The 21,650-nt window shown below is 46.2% G+C and overlaps 1 protein-coding gene across 2 annotated transcripts in view; it reads left to right on the top strand.

Moving 5' to 3' along the window:
- Positions 1 to 21,650, top strand: part of LOC147107022 (uncharacterized) — a 364,818-nt gene that overhangs the window by 219,649 nt on the left and 123,519 nt on the right. For both annotated transcript variants that reach the window (XM_086007993.1, XM_086007992.1), the window contains 2 exons: positions 3,445 to 3,493; positions 6,589 to 6,709. In XM_086007993.1, the coding sequence (XP_085864119.1) occupies positions 3,445 to 3,493; positions 6,589 to 6,709 (170 nt within the window). The remainder of the gene's footprint in view (positions 1 to 3,444; positions 3,494 to 6,588; positions 6,710 to 21,650) is intronic.

Genomic DNA, 21,650 nt, shown 5'->3' with positions numbered 1-21,650 from the left:
CTATAGTAAAAGCTGGCTGGAGATCTGATTCCAGGGGGCAACATATCGTTGTCACTCATTCTATTGAAATGGAGCCTGTGAAAGCAGTTTTTCTCGGACATTCCAAGGTAGATATGCATCTACCCTTAGATATGGCTTTGTTGGTAAAGGAAGTCTGCCTCTGGTGCATTCTGACATTGCCTTTTATGCTCTTTATCCTTCAATTAATAGAAAAAGAGAGGAATGTCCTCTGCAGTGCTCATTTTCAAAATTTAAATTTTAGCAACTAAAATCTGGCAGCCAGAACAATTGGGCAAAACCTCAAAAATTAACTTGATAAATATTGGCAGTGAAAGTAACATTTAGCACAAACCTAAAGATAAATTCTACTTTCAGCTATTTATTCTTAAAGGAGAGCGGGTCCTCCATTATATTATAATTTTCTGTCAGCTCAACATTCCTGCCTCCATTGCTCTTTTTCTGCAGACAAGCTTAATCCATAATATATTCCCTGTGAGAATCTAGGGAAATTGTACATGCTAATATGCATGTCATTAAAACTTGTTTTCAATGAGAATTTTATAGGCCCACCTTAAGGTTAGACCTCAGAATGGGTAGGAATCCAATGAAATTGATCTCTGCCCAATTTTGCAACCTCCCAGCACCTGTTTCACTCCCAACGCTATGAGGTATGGCGACCAGCAGCCATACCCTATTGTTTCAACTTGTTTTGCTTTCTCCCTTCTATCTTCGATTTTCTAATCTGTCTCATTGCTTTTCTTTCTGATTTTCCTTCCTTTGGCTTTTCTTTTCCTTAACCAAGTGTTTATTCATTTTGCTGCTCTTATCTCCACCATTGCATGTTTGCCTCTCAATCATGTGCTCTCTCACTTTTTCTTTCTTCTCTGTCTCTCATATTTGCCTCTGTCTCATACTGTATCGCATCTCTGTCTTTGATTCTCTCTTGTCTCTGTCACACACACTCATTTTGTCTATTTGTCATTATCGTTATTCCTCTGGTATTTCTCCCTCTGTCTCTCTCTGATCTCCATCACTGTACATCTGGCCTTGGTCACTCTCTTGCTCTCTCCACATAGCTCACACTACATCTTGGGCCTGCTAGTAACATATCAGCACTGGCTTAACTCCAAGCACGAGGACCCTTCATGGCTCTCAAGTTTCTCAGAGAATCTAGGCAGCCATTTTGAAAGCAGACCAGACAAACAGCAGTGCAAAGCACCGTACCTGAGGTATTCATTTTGCTGCCTGATATATAGATTTGTGTCTGAAATTCCTGGAGATCTAGATATACCAAATAGTGTTCATTTCTAGCAGTGACTGAGAATTGAGTTTTCACTTCTATATTCAGTACTATTGAGAAAGGATCCTTTGCTATGATCTAACGTTCAGCTTGCCACAGTTCTCCGGGTCATTAGGGTCAAGGGTTTCAAATTTTCTGACAGGACAGCACATACTCTGCATTTAAAAAAATATGTTCAGATCGCTACTTCCTTTCTTTTGAGATCTTATAGGTATCTAAATTAAGCCTTGCTTAAACCTTTCAATACTAATCCCTAAATAGGTAAAAGCAATCTGAATAAGTGTTTAATGCAGATCATTCAACAAGCACCATTAATGTTTTAGCTCACTTTTTTAAATTGTACATACCTACAATGGTCAAGATATTACTTAGTAAAAATCACTCTATATTGACATGCAAGGAGGTTAATGCCCCGGAATTTGCGGTCAGCAGCAAAGCGAAGGCCCCGAAATACGCTCCACACAAGGATCTCGCAATCCCTGTGTCGAGAACTTTGGGTTTTACGACTCCCCTTGTTCGAACTTCTGTGACGTCAACAGGCTGTCTAAGCACCCACTCAAAAGGCAGAATTCTCACAGACAGTGAACAAGGAAGTGAGTAAACTCTTAAAGTTCTAACTTTTTAAAATAGTGAGAGAGCAAAAGAAAGATTGGGGCTCTCACGGGGAAAAGGCAAACCTGAAATAAAGATGGACAAACATTTAAAAAAACTTTTATTGCAAAGTTTCTTAAAAATTTACATTTTTATTAAAATTGACAAATTTCACACTGCACACAATTAAAAATAGTTTTCCAGGTCCTTAACATTTGTTTAGCAGTCAATACGCTGTTGAAACTCAAGTTACACCTAATCCCTTTGGGTCTAACTTTTTTAGTGGGGAATTTAATAACGTACTTACTGTGGAAGAGCTGAAGTTTCCGTCAGTTTCAATGATTTGACTGATTACACAGATTTCCGACTGTGTGTGGGGGACGCACAGCGCAGCCCATTTCAGAGCGGTCAATGACAGACCGCAACTTCGGGATTTACACATGCGCCAAATCCCAAAGTTGTGGTCAATTTCAAAGGCGGAATGACGGCGACGCTGACAGTTTGTCATCATCCCGACCGCAAATTCCAGGCCAGTTTGTTTACACATGTTTGATAGGTATATATGCTGGACTTGCACATATGCCAAGATTGCATGTAGTAGCAAACAAGCTGAATTAACATCTCAATAGCTGCTATTACATATCTACTTTAAAATTCGAATGCTACTGACTGCGATCACACTATGTTTTCAGACAGAGGGGAGTTTTGGCAGAGCGGGAAGTCTTTTGCTCTAAGGGAGTTGTGACTGGGGGATTTAATTCACTTAGAAACATTCTGCAGATTTAAACACTTGTGTCCTCAACAGTGAACTGTGAGAGGACAAGAGTGAGGATTTATCAAGGATACTGTGCCAGTTGGTGCAGAATGAATTTTAGTTGCATTTTAAATGCAGTAGAATACTGTGGAACAAAACTCACGAATGGCTGGGCATTGTTCTGCACTGACTTTTGTTCCTATGATCTCCAGCCCATGTTCCAGGCCCATGTTATGCATGTCACAAGTGCAAGTTCATTACAGTATTCAAGATTCAGATCACAGATCTGATATTTAATATGCTCAAACAACATGCCTCAACCATAACTTCAGAAGAACACGCATGCTGTACCAGTGTTTATATTTTTCTATTTCCCATACCAACCATCCTTTGAGTTATATTGCCTATGTATGTCAAATTAGAGGCAGGATTCTGCTTTGGGCTGCTGCCCACTTGGAACTGGAATAATTTCACATATGTAGGACCCACAGTCAACAGAGAGAGAAGACTTTCACTCCATCATTCTGGGTTGGACTTGAACCCAATTCCAATAGGTGTAAAGCTAGTGTCTTAACCCATTGCACGATATTGTCTTCCCCCCACCCCTTTATTTTTTGTTTAAGGTTTTAATTGCACTTATAATTGGAACTAGGTTTTAACTAGCTGGTGCTTATATACAAGCACTTCTCCAGCAGTCTACTAATGTAATATTGGCAAATTACAAGAACAGCAAATGTTCTTTAACTGCACTATTTAAAATTGTATCATCTCTAATTATAGTCTAATTTTCTTTAAACAGACAGCAAGCTTTGTTTCATGTACTCGCCGCCTATTCTGTATACAACACGGTAAGAAAATTGAGTTGGGTTTACATCCTGAGGGGTAATATGTATTATAAATATTATATAAATAATCCAATACTGCAAGGCTCAGACTTGCAGTATTAAGCCATTTATGTTGCAACTTTGCAGATTTGATTCTTGCAGATGTGGGATTAATCTTGCAACATTTATGATAAATGCCAGTGTTTTTAACAGCTGCTATTTCCACTGTTACTAAATTTGCAAATTTTTGATGGGGTAGCTGCATATCCAGCCTTTGCTGTTCTAAGTTGTGGGCAATTCCTTCTGGCAGCCTCAGGCTGAACTGCACCATTTGAAAACCTACAACAACACCAGCGTGGATGAAATTTCACTTTTAACCCCAAAAAAAGAGAATTACTTTTTATTTAATGAACAAATTTCTCATTCTCAGAATGGGACATTTCAAAGCAGCATATTCTTACAATTTCATCAGCAGGTTGTTAATTCTGTGGAAAAACAACAACTTGCATGTACATAGCGCCTTTATTGTAGAAAAACATCCCAAGGCACTTCACAGAGGCCTAATCAGACAAAAATGCACAGCAAAGAAGCCAAAGAATGAGATTCAGAGGGGCAACTAAATATTTGCTCAGAGCTGAGTTCTAAGGAGGTTCTTAAAGGAGGAGCGAGAGGTGGAGGGATTTAAGGAGAAAATTCTAGAGTGTGGGTGAAGGGATGCACAATAGACCAGTCAGAAGAACATAGAGGGCAGGATTTTCATTGTGCCGTGAAGTTGGGATTGGAGGCGTGTGGGGGGATAAAATCCTGAAATCAGGGGTCCCGACCCCATCCCGCACCCAAACCCGCCTCCATGCCAGTTTCAAAGGAGGCGGGTATCCGCCCCGCACTGGGACCCGCCGACCTGAGGCAGGAAGGGACTAGTGCCAATTAACTGCCTGTTAACAGGTAGTTAACAGGCAGTTTTTAGCCTAATCCCTATTTTTAAGGTTGAAGTGTGGGATTCCCGACGGCTCCAAACCACGCCAATTTAGAGGAGGCGGGCCGTCAGGTTGAAGGACTTTGAGGGGTGAGTGATGTGTGCATGAGTGCAAAGGTAAGTTTGTTTGGTGTGTCTAATGTGATTAAAGAAGTTTAAATGACTCTTTCTTACCTTTTCAGCCTTCCTTCCTTTAGGTCTTGGGAGTCCCTCATCTCACCGGCACAGAAAGCAGAATGGCTGCGAACTGTCAAAAATGACAGCCTTCAGCTTACTGTGCAGGAGAGATTTCTAACTGAGTCTGTGGAGAAGGACTCAGGTTAGAAGTAAGGCTGTCAGTGTTTGACAGCTTCAAACAGCTTTCAAACACTGATATTTCATCTGTCAAAACCTCTTGACAGATGAAATTTCAGTCTGTGATGTCACCTGTTGCCGGGTGGCCCTTAATTGGCCTGCTGAGCCCGCTGGGCGGGCTCAACAAGGTCATTCAAGTTAAAACCGCGCGGATTAGCCACATCTCGATTGAGGCGGGACTACAACCCCAACAGTTGTAGTCCTGCCTCCAACCCGACTCCTGAATGAAAATCCTGCCCAGAGTTCGGGGAGGGGGTCATAGAGCTAGAGGAAGTTACAGAGATTAGAAAGGATGAAGCCCTATAAGGATTTAAACATGAGCATGATCATTTTAAATTGTAGGATCAGGAAGGAGCCAGTGTAACTCAGCAAGGACGGGGGTGATAGGCGGCCTGGTGGGGATTAGTATACGGGCAGCAACGTTTGGGATGAGTTAAAGTTTACAGAGGCTGGAGGATGAGAGTCTGGCATTAGAATATTAGACTAGTCGATTAGGTGGTTACAAAGGCATGGATCAGGATTTCAGTGGCAGATGGGCTGAGGCAGGGGCAGAAGTGAACAAGGTGAAGTAGGTGGTCTTTATGAGGGAGGATATATGGGCTCAGCTCATGGTCAAATAGGATATAAAGTTTCTGAGTAGTCTGGTTCAGCCTGAGACAATGGCCAGGGAGTGGGATGAAATCAGTGACAAGGGTAGGGAGCTGAGGCCGAAGATGATGGCTTCAGTCCTCCCAATGTTTAACTGAAGGAAAATTCAGCTCATCCAAGATTGGCTATCGGACAAGCAGTCTGACAATACAGTGGTCAACAAAGGGGTCAAGAGAGGTGATGGAGAGGTAGACTTGGGGTGTTGTCAGTGTACATGTGGAAGCTGACCACATGTTTGCGGATTATATTGCCATGGGGCAGCATGTAAATGAGGAAGAAGAGTGGGCCAAAGATAGATTCTTGGGGGTCTCCAGAGATAACGGTGTGGGGGAGAGATAAGAAGCCACTATTGGAGATGATCTAGCTATGATCCGATAGGTAAGAATGGAACCAAGCAAGAGCAATCCCACTCAGAGGAAAGGCATTGGTGAAGGGTGGCGTGGTTAACCGTATCAAAGGCAGCAGAGAAATTGAGGAGGGATAATGCAACACAGAGGATGTCATTTGTGGCTTTGGTTAGGACTATTTTGGTGCTGTGGCAGGGATAACAATAACAACAACAACAACTATTTGCATTTATATAGCGCCTTTAACATAGCAAAACATCCCAAGGTGTTTCACAAGAGCGTTATCAATAAAAATTCAACACCGAGCCACAGAAGGAAATATCAGGATAGATGACTAAAAGCTTGGTCAAAGAGGTAGGTTTTAGTGAGCATCTTAAAGGAGGAGAGAGAGGCAGAGAGGTTTAGGGAGGGAATTCCAGAGCATAGGCCAAGGCAGCTGATAGCACGGCCACCAATGGTGGTGTAATGGAAATTGGGATAGAAACCTGATCGGAGAGACTTTTCCGTGTTTTTCATAAAAAGGGAGAGCAACATAAAAAATGACGTTATAAAAACTTAAAGCTGTTATTCCTTTTTTTCTAGGAATACACAATATGCAGTATTTATTAAATGGCTATTAAACTCTCTCTAATTTGTTTTTTGTTCAGATTTAAGGCTTGCATTCCTTTTTTCTGTAAGCAATAGAGTTTTTGTTTTAATTCTCTATCTCAACCAGTTTATAATTCATTGTTTGCTTCTTACAGTAATGTCAGATATAATAATGAGTAAGAAATTAAACATGCTTCTCTTCACAGGAGGTGAGCTACTGTCAAGGAATGAGCCAGCTCGCAGCCATTCTACTGATGTATTTGAATGAAGAGGATGCATTCTGGGCACTGTCTCAATTACTGACTGATCAGAAGCATGCAATGCATGGTAAGCACCTCAGCAGTCTGACAGGATGATGAATGTTATCAGCACCTAAACTTCCTGACCAAGTGTTATGTTAAGTCTGTGTGTTATAGTGAGAATTACTACACAGACCACAAGAGTAAATTCAACAGGTCTTTACTGGTTGGAGGTCGGACTATACTGAATACAATATTATTACACTGTGCTTATATACCGGTGTGGTCACCACCGGTATTACGTATACAGCAGCCAAAGAAAGTAGTACCTTTCTTAAGGTGGACCAGGCTTAAGTTCTCTTAAGGTGGAACAGGTTACATACACCACATGTTACATTCTGCAAACTCATGTACTGTAGTTTATATTTGCCTGTCACAGTAATTATTGTAAATTTTAAAAGTCTTCAACGTGGAATATTAGTAGTGTTATTATTTGTTTTCTGAGTCAGAGTTGGGGAACCATCTTTCAAATGGGTGGGCTCAAGCCCACTGTAGACTTGAGCACATAATCGAGGCTGACATTTCAGTGCAGTACTGACACAGTGTTGCATTGTTAGAGAACCATCTTTCAGATGGGATGTTAAACCGAGGCCCTGCCTGCTGCTTACATGGATGTAAAAGATCCCATAGCACTATTCAAAGAAGAGCAGAGATTTCTTCTGGTGTCCTGGCCAACATTCCTCCATCACCAACACCATGCAAAACATTATCTGGTCATGCATTAATTTCCTGTTTGTGGTAAGTTGCTGTGTGCAAATTGGAAGTCGTGTTTGGACATAACAGGGACTGCATTATTAAAAGTACTGCACGTTGGGAAATCCTGAGGATTTGATAAGATGCTACATAAATGCAAGTTCATTCTTTCCTTTTAAAGTAAAATTGGAAATAATAACCTGTGCAGCTTGCAATTGAATTCAGTAATATTTACATCCAGAATGCCCACATGGCCCGTGGAGCCACATGCACATAATGGATGGAAAATCACATGTTGCATCTCCATGATTTCCCGAGATGTGCTACCTGTAAAAGCTGATTCCCACTGGGAGCACCAGATTGTGGAATCACCCATTATTCCCTGTTTCATACTTTAAAAAAAAAAAATCAACTATCCTACCTCAACTGAAGCCCATCATTTCAGGTCTCCTTCCCACCAGGCTGTTGCAGTGACATCACTGGCGCAGAGATGTCGCCTGCATCCCAGAGCAGCTCCCGTTCATTTTAACGGGACCCATGACTAATACCAACATGGGAACCAATCCAGGAAAATACGTTATGAGTAAAGCTTGAGCTTCTAAACTAAGTGTGTAGCTGGTTTTATCCCTTTTGATATACTCTTTATATTTGGTCCTGAGGCATTTAAAGGTGAAAATAAATATGGGCAATGAATAAAAAGAAAGACTTGCATTTATATAGCGCCTTTCACGACCACCAGACGTCCCAAAGTGCTTTACAGCTAATGAAGTACTTTTGGAGTGTAGTCACTGTTGTAATGTAGGAATTGTAAGAGTGTGTGTATAAATAGCTATATATATAATTAAAAATTCATATGTGCCCACTTCCTGTCTACTGTTACGATTTTTGGTAAAAAAAATTTCTGTCAACATTTACAAAGGAAACTGTCCATGTAAACATTTATAATAGGAATTTCCAATACAGTCCCCACCACTTACACCGTCCACGCTTAGCATGGGTAGCCGTCTATATCGGGTAAATAGCGCTAACCATTTGCCTTTACCATAGAAGTCAATTACAAAGGTGCCGCTTATATATTAAGCGCACCAACTATTTTGTGCCTTTCAATAAGCATTTACCCTGTACTTACCGATTTAAAAAAAAAATCTGCTTTCAGGCAAAGTCGATCTTCAAGCAGTTTCATTCAGCTGTTTGCACATCGTTAAAGTGCGATTAATTCTTCCAAACGGGTATCTGCCCCTGCCACAGCACTGAAATGGCCCTTATCAAAGTCACAAATGACATCCTCTGCGACTGTGGTAAACTACCCCTCCTCATCATTCCCGACCTGTCTGCAACCTTTGGCAAGGTTGACCACACCATCCTCCTTCAACGTCTCTCCTCCGTCGTCCAGCTGAGTGGGAGTGCTCTTGCCTGGTTCCATTCCTATCTATCCAGTCGTAGCCAGAGAATCACCTGCAATGGTTTCTCTTCTCGTTCCCGCGGATCTATCCTTGGCCCCCTTCTCTTTCTCATCTACATGCTGCCCCTCAGTGACATCATCCGATAATACGTCAGGTTCCACATGTACACTGACGACACCCAGCTCCACCTCACCACCACCTCTTTCCACCCCTCCACTGTCTCTGATTTGTCATGTTGCTTGTCCGAAATCCAGTATTGGATGAGCAGAAATTTCCTCAACTAAAGATTAGGAAGACCGAAGTTATTGTCTTCAGTCCCCACCACAAACTCCATTCCCTAGCCACCGACTCCATCCCTCTCCCTGGCCACTGTCTGAGGCTGAAACAGATCGTTCACAACCTTGCCATCCTATTTGATCTTGAGCTGAGCTTCCGACCCCATATCTGCTCCATCACCAAGACCGCCTACTTCCATCTCCCTAATACCCATCTCCACCCCTGCCGCAGCTCATCTGCTGCTGAAACCCTCATCTATTCCTTGTTACCTTTAGACTCGACTATTCTAATGCTCTCCTGGCCAGTCTCCCACCTTGCACCCTCCATATACTGAACTCATCCAAAATTCTGCTGCTCGTACCCTAACTCACACCAAGTCCCATTCACCCATCACCCTTGTGCTCGCTGATCTACATTGGCTCCCAGTTCTGGAACACCTCGATTTTAAAATTCTTGTCCTTGTTTTCAAATCCCTCCATGTCCTCACTACTCCCTATCTCTGTAACCTCCTCCAGCCCGACAAACCTCTGAGATCTCTGCACTCCTCCAATTCTGGCCTCTTGCACATCCCCGATTTTAATCACTCCATCACTGGTGGCTATGCTTTGAGCTGCCTAAGCCCTAAGCTCTGGAATTCCCTCCCTAAATAACGCTCCTGTGAAACGCCTTAGGATGTTTTACTACATTAAGGGTGCTTAAATAAATGCAAGTTATTGATTACCTTAGTGTTTAGATTCTGGATGCAATGCTAACCATTAGGAGAGGCAGTTGTTAAATGCATTTTTTCTGTATTTTTAAAAATTTTTGGTTACTTTGCTTTTTGGTTTTACCATCCACCACGTATAGCAGGCAAAGAGGTTGAGACTGTATAAGCATTTACATGTCATGTTATAGTTGCAGACCTCGCATCTCCCTATCCCTGTCTCCTAGCTCCCGTGCTCATTAGCCTCCTCAGCCTCTGGTCCTTTTCCTTTGTGTTCCCATTCTTCCTGCCCAGTTTCTGTCCCTCTGCTGGCAACACAAGCCTCCAGCCCCACTTTCTGCCCTGAAGGTCCTCCCATGCCTGGACTTCTGCTTTCCTTTCTGCTGCTGCTTTAGCCTCCACCCCCAACTCTGGGCTGTTTTAGGCCTCCTCCCACTGCTTTTAAACCCCACTCAACCTTCATTCTCACTTTCCAGCGCACTTCTACTTCTTTCACATTCCACAGCCTCTTCTGCCCCACTGTTTATTCTTCTCAGCCACTTTTTAGGGATTCAGCCAGGCTTCTAGCCTGGCCTTCTCCTTAGCCTTCTCCTCCAACTGAGCCCTAACCACACTTTTGACGGCTCCATCCCACTCAAATTTTATATGCTGTCTGCCGGCCCCAGTTCCCATACATCTTCTATTCACAGACAGTGCCAAAGAAAGATAACTAAGGGAAAGCATGTTGGGGTTGAGGGGGGAATGGTGTGGAATCATAAAATAAGGGTACAGGAACAGAAATAGGGTGAAATTCTCGGGAGGATTTGCACAGAAACGATGGGATTGGGAGCTGAAGAGGGAAAACAGTAAGTGGAAGGAAAATATTGAGGGGAGTGAAGCAGGAAAGCTGAGGGAAGAGATAGATGGGAAACGGTGAAGGTACAAGACAGTAAGAGTGGAACAGTAGAATGGCAATTGCACTAGAACATCAGAGCAAAGAATGCAAAGGGGCAAGGGAACACTAGGTTCATGGGGAATAAATGAATCTGCAGCAAGGAGAGGACAGGCAACACTGAGGGAATGTAGAGGTGGGAAAGGGTGACAGCCAGCAGCAAGCCTCAGGAAAAGTTGTCAAAAAGGAAAACCAGGGCAGGAGAAGTGGGAGAGCATAGGAAAAGTGGAATAGGAGCAGGAGGCAGGACATTACAACAGCACGCCAAAGACAAAAGGAAATGGAAGAGATACGAAGGAGCACAGGAATTTGAAGCAAAAGGACTGCTGAATTTAAGACATAATAGAGAGCAACAGATAGTAGTGCCAAACAGGTACAGTAGACAGGACATGGAGAGTAAACAACATCGCAGAAATAGAAGCAGAAACAAAGCATGATGGAAAAAAAACACCAAAACTGGAAAACTAAAAAAATGACAAAAATGCTGAGAATGAGCATACAAACAGCAACAAGAGGACAGCACAGGCAGATAAAACAGATAACGTTCCTTTGATTTGACATGCTTGTAATATATTAAAATACTTCCATTATGTGCACGCTTCTTGTAAGTGTCACACTTACTTCCTAACACTTTCACCGTCACACTTTGTTGACAATATCCCTATTGTTATAAAAGAATATTCTCTGATTCATTGTGTGCAAAGCCATGTGAGATCTGCTAGTTTTCAAAAAACGGTGATTAATTTTTTTTAAATCTGTTTATTAGGCTGATACCTTTCAGGGTCTGAAACAGTGGGGTGGATACACTGAGGTAATGTAAGCCAAGGGGGTTACTTTGAAGTCTGTCTGTTTCCCAACACTGGTGCCAACATGTTCTGTTTCCATTCTTCACCTAAGTATTTGCTGTTGTAGCAAAGAGCTGAAGTAGGAAACAAGACCACTAATCACACTGACGCTATTGTTCAGAAGTGGCTGTTCTCCAATGAAATTTCCACTATTTACATCACCACAGCACATAACCATTTAACCCACTGAAATAGTAGATAGCAAGGATCTGCAGAAGAGATCTATGTGGGAAATATCGAAAAGATAATAGTTTTGTTTTAAAAAGACATAAACTACATGGGACTATTCCACTAAATGCTACAAAATAATATTAATGATGTAATAGTGGAGAAAAGTAAAACCCAGGTTGTAAAGGGTTACGATCTTGGCTGAAAGGAGATGGGGTACATGTTAGGAGCTCACTATTAAATAACAACATGATATCATGTGGAGTTTTATTAAAAATATGACAGTAAAATTTGTCCAAGCACATTAGATGGAGATCATTGCCAAAACATTCCCAGCTAATAATACCAGGGACTTGGCAAACCTGATACATCTTGATGTATGGTTTAGATTCTCTAGCATCTGTTATCCCTAAGTGCTGAGAATGTATTTGAATAGAATAGAAAAAATCTCATATAAATACTAAACTGATTTTCTGCTGATCCCTCCTGTAAATAATAACAAGCTTCTTAATGAACCCCAGAGTGATTTCCAATCAATGGCAGCATTTCTCTCTTTCCTGCTTTGCAGAAGAATAGAACAAGGATGCTCTTTATAGCCTCTTCTGTTTATGCTGGTACATAGAGTGATATATTTTGACCATAACATTTTTTATGTTTGTAATGTAGTGTCTGTAGGAAGCAGGTCAGTTTTTCTCCCTCATTGGTTAAGTGTGTGCACTCCTATCTTTTTTCTGATTTCTAATTGGTTAGTTTCGACTATCATTATTTCACCAACCATATAGGCACAAAATCTTTCAGCATCCTCTCCCAATTTCAATTATATTGCAATTTTTATAACAGCCGTAACAATTTTTCACCCATAATTCAGAAACAAATTGCAAACCCACCAGATGTCACCGGCGGGAAGCCCAATCCATGTTTGTGGGCAAGCCTCATTAAAATAAGATTGGCAAACTGCCAGTGCTAAACAAACACTAACAGGCAGCTTGCTGACTGTTGGGGAGGGGAATCCTGCAGCTCCTCCCTTCAGCCGAGTTGGCAGAATCTTGTTGGATTATGGGGGAGCGGGCGGGGGCGCGGGGTAATCATAAGGGAGGGAACCATTGGTTAGACGACTGAATGTATAGTTGCACTGAACAGCGCACGCATTCTACCCAGTAGAAGATCAAAATTACATCAGGGTCCTAAATGACCACAATTAAAATATTTTAATGGGATTCCACCTTTTTCCATCTGAATCAAAGCCTGCTGAAACACCATGGCCTAGAAATTCAGTTGCGTTCGCCAGCCGTTGGCGCCATAAGAGGGGTAGATTTCGAGCGCTAGGCACTTAGCGCCCGGGCGCAGGCTGATCTGCGCCTACGCCCAACTTCAGTTGACATTTAGCGCCGGCGCAAAGTCTTTGCGCCCGCTCAGCTGCGCGCGCAGCTTATGACGTCATTTCGTCGTGCAACGCTGTTTGTGCGCCCCAAACCAGAAATTCAGTGGCGCCCGCCCAATGTGGGCGTGGCGCTGTTAAGAACTGTGAAGTGGAACGCAGCAGAGGCCCTGCGGGCCTCGGGGAGCGATAATTAAAGGGCACTTAGACTGAACTATAAAGGCCAGCCATTTTGCTGCAATGACTTTAGTGCTTTGGATTTCTGGACAGAGACCAAGGAACAGACCTTACTGATTTGGGACAACATAGGAGAGGTATTTTTGGCTTCTGGTCAGAGCTTGGAAATTTGACTCTTTGTGATTTCACTGTTTGCAAGTTTATTATGGGGGCTGCATGGGGTTCCAACCCTCAGTTCCAGCATTATGTGCGAAGGGCTCGCAGACGCTGTGTGAGAGGGCCAGCCATGCCTAGACGTAGAGGGGCCATCAGGCGTCGGCAACGTAGGCCTTACCCACTCAGGGAATACCGGCAGCAGGTGTCCTATCTCACCATGACTGCCGCGCATTGTGTTAAGAGGCTGCGCTTCAGAAGGGAGGTGGTTGCAGAGATCTGCGTCCACAGCTGATGTGCAGGACGTCTCTGTCGGTGGAAGTGAAGGTCACGGTGGCTCTGAACTTTTATGCAAGCGGCTCCTTCCAAGCCGCTGCTGGGGACATAGCGAACATCTCCCAGTTCGCCGTGCATCGCTGCATCCGGCAGGTCACCGATGCCCTTTTCGCAAGGAGACACCAATTCATCTCCTTCCCCATGACCCTAAAGAGGCAGGAGCAGCGTGCAGTCGGTTTTGCCAGGATCGCCGACTTCCCCATGGTGCAGGGCGCCATTGACTGCACGCATGTGGCTATGCGGGTACCTATCGACAATGCCGAGGATTACCGCAACCGGAAGGGCTACCATTCCTTCAATGTACAGCTGGTGTGTGACCACAGGCAGCGCATCCTAGCTGTCAATGCCCGCTTTCCAGGAAGCAGCCACGATGCATTTATCCTGCGCCAGGCTACTGTGGCTGACATGTTCGAGGCACAGCCTCCACCAAGGGGATGGCTTATTGGGGACAAGGGCTACCCTTTGTGTACATGGCACATGACCCCGCTCCGCGCGCCCAGGACCCCTGCTGAGGAGGCATACAACGAAAGCCATCAAGCCACAAGGAACATCATAGAGCAAACGATTGGCGTCCTCAAGCAACGGTTCCGCTGCCTGGATCGTTCCGGCGGATCTCTACAGTATTCGCCGGATAGAGTCTCCCAGTTCGTCGTCGTTTGCTGCATGCTGCACAACCTGGCTATCCGCAGGACTCAGGCACTGCCACCTCACGTTGGACCACCACCTCAGGAGGACGAGCAGGAGGACCATGAGGAGGAGGAGGAGGAGGAGGAGTACCAGCCCAGGAGGGAGCCACAAGGTCCAAGGGCCGTCCGCCGGCGGCTTATTGAACGACACTTCTAGGCCCCCTGTCAGGGAATGGCTTGTGGCAATGAACGCACCTGAATGCAGCCGCTCCGCAAGCCCTCAGCCGGTTAACGCAACAACCACTTGAAACATGACACCTGGACAAGCTGAATAAATAAAAAGCTTTATTTAACAAACTCAGGGCCCTTCCCACATGAAACAGAAAAACAGACAAGACCCCCAAAAAACAGTCAAAAACATATCTCACTCCCAGAACCTGGGGAGGAATAACAAAACTTGTCCATCCAATTGGCCTTCATCCTCGGCCTAACCAAGACAAACCCCCCCATACAGAACACAAACACCCCCATATAAAAAAACAGTTGGCAACACACTCTACTTGGTGTGCCGAGAGGGCGAGTCCTTGTGCAGGCTTCTCCGGCTCCTGCCCGACCTGTTGCTCCGCCTCAACCTGGGCCCTGTGGGTGTTGCAAGGCTGGGGGAAGGCTCCTGAGGGGCACAATGCGTGACGGCAGATGCCCTTGGGGGTCGGCCTAGACGAGGTCCGGCCCTGGAGGGGCCGGCTGCTGACTGCTGCAGCTGTGGCTGGGCAGCATCAGTCTCTGCAGCAGCTCGTCGCAGCTTGGCTGGGGGAGTGGCAGTGGCGGCTGCAGCAATGGGGGCAAGCTGGCTGATGCCAGGCGCTCGCTGGTCGCCAGAGACACTGGCACTCGGCCGGGCTGGCACTGCAGCAAGCGCAGCAATCTGGTGAAGGCCAGACCGCTGTGCTGCAGCAGGGCGGCGGGTGCCCTGGCGATGCCTCAGTGACACAGCGAGTGTGGCAGAAGTGAGTGCCCGAACTGCCCTGGTCTGTGCCCGCATCAGACCAGCCAGTGTCTGCACGGCACCACTCAGGAACTCTCGACTCGCGTCCTGTGCTGCCGCGAGTTGGTCGACACCCCTGGCCTGTGAGTCCCCGAAATCGGCCACACTATGAGCCAGGGACTCAATGGCCTGAGGCAACTGTCCCACAACCCCCATGAACTCGGTGTGGCGCCGCTCCGAGTCCGCGGACATTTCATCAAGGAGGCGCACCTCCTGGGCGAGGACCGTCTCCGGACTGGAGGCCGGACTCTCCCTCTGGGGAGAAGGCCGCCGAGCTGCCCGACCCTTCCCGCGTGCCTGGACGTCACTGGGCCCAGCAACTGCCCTCCCCTGCAACACTTCCCCCCCCCCCTCTGGGGAGAAGGCCGCCGTGCTGCCCGACCCTTCCCGCATGCCTGGACGCCACTGGGCCCAGCAACTGCCCTCCCCTGCAACACTTCCCCCCTCTGGGGAGAAGGCCGCCGTGCTGCCCGACCCTTCCCGCGTGCCTGGACGCCACTGGGCCCAGGAGCTACACCCCCCTGCAACACTTCACCCTGGCTCTCCTCCAGGCAAGACGTCTCCCCTCCATTGCCATCCCCTGGCGCGGATGAGGGTTCCCCCGATGTGCCGCCTTCCTCTTGGTCCTCGTCGTCCTCCTCTTCCGAGGGACTGGCACTCTCAGCTCCAGGGACGACCTCCTCACCAGCTGAAAGCAGGAAGGCACAAGAGTAGCTTTAGAGTGAGGACAGGGCGTCAGCGAGGGAGGCATGAGTGGTGGCATTATGCGCATTGGTGGGACAGTGGCAAAGGATGTAGATCTGAAGCGCAAGGGGAACGAGAGAGGTGCAAACGGTCATGTCCTTACCATTGGGGCCCAGCACAGGGTCGGCATCTCCAATAGCTACGGGGCCAACCACCCGGGCACGCATGAGTCGAGCCACGCGCTCCTCCAGGTCACTGAGCTCCTGGAACTGGACACGGCCTCCCCCGGTGACAGTCCGGCTCTTCAGATTCTGCGCCAGCTTGGCCTGCAAGAGAAAGGACGGCCTCTAAGTACAGTGTGGTGCCCTGTTGTTGTGTGCACTGCCTCCCATGGTCGAATAGCTTGGCCAGTGTGGTGCCCTGTTGTTGTGTGCACTGCCTCCCATGGTCGAATAGCTTGGCCAGTGTGTAAAGTGCAGAAAGTGCTATTGATGATCATGCCAGTGCCATAGCTGCGGGAGGAGGGCTGGCCATTAGGCCTTTGAGGTCCCTTTGCCCATAATGTGAGGTGCACATGCAAGGATGAGGAGGACACTGGAAAGGGTACTCACCCTGACCAACCGAGTGAGGTCGTTGTACTTCTTGCGGCATTGGTCACCAGTCCTGGGGACATCGCTGTTGGCTGAGACCCTCTGGGCGATTTCCCTCCAGGCTCTCCTGTACTGCCTCCTGGGAGCCTTCTTGCCACTGTCCGGGCACAAGATCTCTTTTCTTTTCCAAACCCCTAAGCAGCACCCTCAAAGCATGCTCTGAGAAGCGCTGCGCTCGTTCACGGGCCTTCTGCATGGCTTCAGGCGCTATTTGGGTCCACCAGCAGTGTTCAGGCCTAGCTGCAGGGCTCCACTATCCAGGGCGTGGCAGCAGACAAAGTCGACCCTTCCCCCTTTAAGAGCTGGCCGGCGTCAGTGTGTCTGCTGTCAATCAAAACATGACCGCACCTGCGCTGCGCCCGGCCTCGGCGTTATCAGTCTGCACCGCCAGCTTAGCGCCTAAAGATAGGAGTGCAACGCCAGTTTCAGCGCTCGCCCAAACTCCTTGGCCAAAGCTACTGAATATCGGCGAAGTGGCCTCCACTTTCCGGCGGGCGCTAAATTTAGCGCCTGCCCGACTTTACCGCCCCAAAAGTGGCTATACTGAATTTCTAGGCCCATATTTTGCATCTTTGTCACTTCATGTGAATTTGTTAAATTTGAGGGTGTGTGCATGTTTTTTTTCCCCCTGTTGAATTGTGCCAACTGGGGAACTACATTGAGACTTCTTATTGTAATTTTACTATGAACCCTTATCAACTAAAAGATACTTTGGGGGGAGTTTTGCGAGGGGTCAGTGAGCGCGATCGGTGGCGGGTTGGGTGTGAAAGATTTTTTTAGACAGCAGGTCGGGACCCCGCAGTCAACCCGCCGCCACGTGCCTTTACCAAATGTCGGGTCCGCCAGCGCTGAGCAGACCAGACACGCAGCGGTGGAGGAGGCAATTAAAATCATTAGTGGCTTGTTTACAACAACTTAATGCTTTTTCCCCCAGGTTTTTTTAATTTGACAGGTCGCTCACCGGTTTCCCTCTGTGCCTAGACCTCGTCTGTGAAGCTGAGGCGGGAGGTCCCTGACCATTGTTTCAGCTGATGAGTTGACAGCTTCAAATGTCATGTCAAAGCTTTCAGCTGATTGAGAAATGTTCCTGACGTAAGAAAACTACTAGGCAGTTAGTCGAAGTATTAAACAAGGCTTTAATCAACTGTTTTTCAACATGGAGATCTAGTTGTGTCCTTCACTAGTTCCTGTTAAAGAATGTCCTGCGCAAGCTGGGCCCATGCCCGAGTATTTATACTCTCCCTGGACAGCACTACCAGCAGGCCACCCAGTATCATTTCATAAGTCATTTCCACAAGATTCATGTCAGTTCCCTTAGCCACTAGCTTCTCTAAACTGCATTTCCACTACAGATTCAGAATGCTGTAAGTCTTTACACAAGTCTCCATCCAGTCTGACCTCATTACCTCTCCCACCATTGACAGGTCGCTTCTGTCATCTCTACTTTAACTGCCATCTATTCCATCAGCATTGGTGCCCTTTATACTGTCTCATCTTGGTCCTTAGAATCCCACCAGGCTCACCAGCAGTATCAACAACAACACCAACCTTCCCCACAATCAACTGATGCTGCACAGGGCATCAGCGTCCGACCACATTGCTGCCCAGAGGGCCAGGGATGGCCTCACCATAGCCAGATTTACTTCACTTGACGCTGTACACCCTGGCTGCCACCTGATGCGCCGGGTTGCCACCATCACACAGCAACACCATAAAGCATCACTACAATGCCCAAGCCATTCCTTTCACACTCATGACCATTGCGGGGGGTAATGTTCTGTCTCACCCTTCACTGCAACTCACTAAGCCACTTCCAAAGGTGCACACACATCTGTCCAAGAAAGCAAAGTGTTGAAAATAAAGGTTTCAATGTTTGACTGCCCATTAACAGAAACTTTACATGAACATTGGATAAAGCACCCTTGTGTGTTGTCAGTTGGTATGATTGCTTTCAGATGAGGGTGAGTGTGAGGGGTGGCTAGTGAGATGGAGATGTGATATTGTAGATAGAGGGATGGGTGGAGGTGCAAGGTAAGTTGGTGTGAGTAAGGATGTGCAGGAGTAGAGTAGGGAAAGAAGAGTGATGGGGATGTGATGGGAGGCACAACAGGATGAGGTTGAGTGTGGCTTTGTACTAATGTTTCCTGATCTACTGAGATCATTGAAACATTTGCGGCACTGCAGCCAGGTTCTCCTGACCACATCCCTGCTTGTGCCCTCCTCTGCAATGTGCAACCAGGCTGTGTTGATCTCCTAGGGAGGTCTTCTCCGCCCATGGGAAGGGAAGAGGACCTCCCTGTGTGCTGTGACTCTCTCCATAAACATATGGATGGAGTCATGGGAGAGCCTGGGTGCAGCCCTGCATCTCTGTGCAGTGCTTGTCAGTGTTTGCAGCACCTCAATGCTGTAGAACATTGACAGCACAAATGTCAAATTAAAGTTGGCCATGGTCCCTTTAAGGAAACCGGCTGATGACACGTCATCAGATACGCTTCCTTCAGTTGGCTGGGAAACTCGCTGGGCGGGCTTAACAAGCCCAATCACAGTAAATTTATTCTCCACAGCGGGCTGGTGCCGGCATTGGGGCCAGGACCCGCCACGGACCCACTGAGGTTGGTAAAATCCAGTCCTTTGTCACAGCACTATCTAATGTCTGATCATTTACATTTTTAATTGACAAGTAGAACAATTAATTCAATAAAAGCTCCTTGTGGTTGGGCGGCAGTAACCATTGTAAGATTTGCACATCACAGGCTGACCCTTACCCTTTTATTGACCAACCAAAACCAGATTGACAGGTTATTTCACTGCTCTTTGTAGGGCATTGCTGTGCACAAATTGGCTGGTGTGTTTACCTACTTTACAGCAGTAGCCACGCTTCAAAACATTGGCTATAAAGCCCTTTAGGGCATGCTGAGGATGTGACAGGTGCTAGATAAATGCAAGTTCTTTTTTTCTTAAACCAGTCAACTACTGAAACCATTAAATAACTCCTCTCTGCCCCAAATGCCAGGTGCAGCCTTTGGCAATACGAACTCAAACATCCATCTCAACTTGTACCCAGGCACAATTGTGACATTCTTTGCATAATGAATCTCAATTTATCCCAAGTTCTGTTTTATTTTCAGAACCATTTGATATAAACATTTAATTAATTTCATAAATGCCTGAAAATCCTTAATATTTTTAGGACAGCCTCGTCTTCTGAATAATTGTTGTAAATTAATTTGTGATTTTCAAAATTTAATGTCAAAATACATACAAGATACAAATATTTTTTAAGGGTGAGCTTACAATGCATTATTGTTGGACTGAAAGGGCACCTGCAACCAGTGATTACAATGACTGTGTAGAAACTAAAACTCTAGCACAAGGCTGACGTTATTCAGACACACTGGTTCATTATGCCATACATTTCCTTTCTACACACACAAATTTTACTATTTCTGCACCAGCAAAAAATCAGTTCTCCTTCTTCCTCCCCTCGCCATCTTAAGAAAAGTAAAGGGTTATGTTGATCATTTAAAGATTCACTTTTGAAATATTGGCCGCGATTTCGCCTACCGAGGCGGGTTCAGTGCGGCCGAGGTAGGTGGCGGGTTGCAATCCCGCTCCCGGCACCATCCCGCTATGAGAAGAATTTTCCGTTGATTGGGCTTGTTAAGCCCACCCTGCAAGGTTCACGGCCAATTAAAAGGAAGCAGGTCTGATTATGTCAGTTGATGACGTGTCAACAGCCGGCTTCCTTAAAGGGACCATGTCCACATTCATTTTGACAGTTGTGTTGTCAGTGTTCTGCAGCATTGAGGTGCACAATTGTGACGAGCACTGCACAAAGGTGCACAATTGAACCGAGGCTCTCCCATGACTCCCTCCATATGCTTATGGTGGGAGTCACAGCACGCAGGGAGGTTCTCTTCCCTTCCGATGGGCGGAAGAGACCTCCCCAGGACACCAACGCAGCCTGGTTGCAAATTGCACAGGAGGACACAAGCAGGGATGTCATCAGGAGGACCTGGCTGCAGTGGCACAAACCTTTCAATGATCTCAGTAGGTCACGAAACATTACTGCAAAGCCACACTCGACCTCATCCTGCTATGCCACTGATCACATCCCCATCACTCCGCCTTCCCTACCCTACTCCTGCACATCCTTACTTACACCAACTTACCTTGCACCTCCACCCATCCCCCTTTTATCTACAATATTACACCTCCATCTCACTAGCCACCCCACACACTCACCCTCATTCTTGTCCAATCATACCAACTAACAACACACAAGGGTAGGCACTAGTGTGTTTTCGCCAATGTTCATGTAAAGTTTCTGTTGATGTGTTGCCAAACATTGAAATCTTTATTTTTCCACACGTTCCGTTTTTGGACAGATTTGTGTGCACCTTTGGAAGTGGCTTAGTGAGTTGCAGTGAATGGTGAGATATAACGTTACCCCTCCGCAATGGATGATGAGTGTGAAAGGAATGGTGCATCATGTGGTAGCCAGGGTGTACAGGGTTAAGTGAAGTAAATCTGGCTATGGTGAGGCCATCCCTGACCTCCCAGGCAGCAATGTAGTCAGGTGCAGCATCAGGTGATTGTGGAGCAGATTGGTGCTGTTGTTGGTGATGCTGGTGTGCCTGGTGATGTTGGTGTTGGGGCTGATCGTGGTGGGATTCTGAGAACTAAGGTGAGATTTTTCAAGGGTACCGATGCTGATGGAATAGACGGCAGCTGAAGTTGAGATGAGAGAAGCGATCTGTCATTGGTGAGAGAGGTTGCTCCAAGGAGGTGACAGTGGATAGAGAGTTTACTCCAAACACTTCCAAATTGCATAAAGCTGAGAAGTGTATTCCAAATCCTGAAGGCTCCAGCTTCTCAGATTGGAAAGTGAACAGCTGTGA

Source organism: Somniosus microcephalus, chromosome 15, assembly GCF_052327205.1.
Source record: "Somniosus microcephalus isolate GS21.2 chromosome 15, FLI_Smic_1.0, whole genome shotgun sequence".
Lineage (NCBI taxonomy): Eukaryota > Metazoa > Chordata > Chondrichthyes > Squaliformes > Somniosidae > Somniosus > Somniosus microcephalus.
The sequence above is the reverse complement of the archived record's forward strand: the minus strand, read 5'-3'. Positions and strand labels throughout refer to the sequence as shown.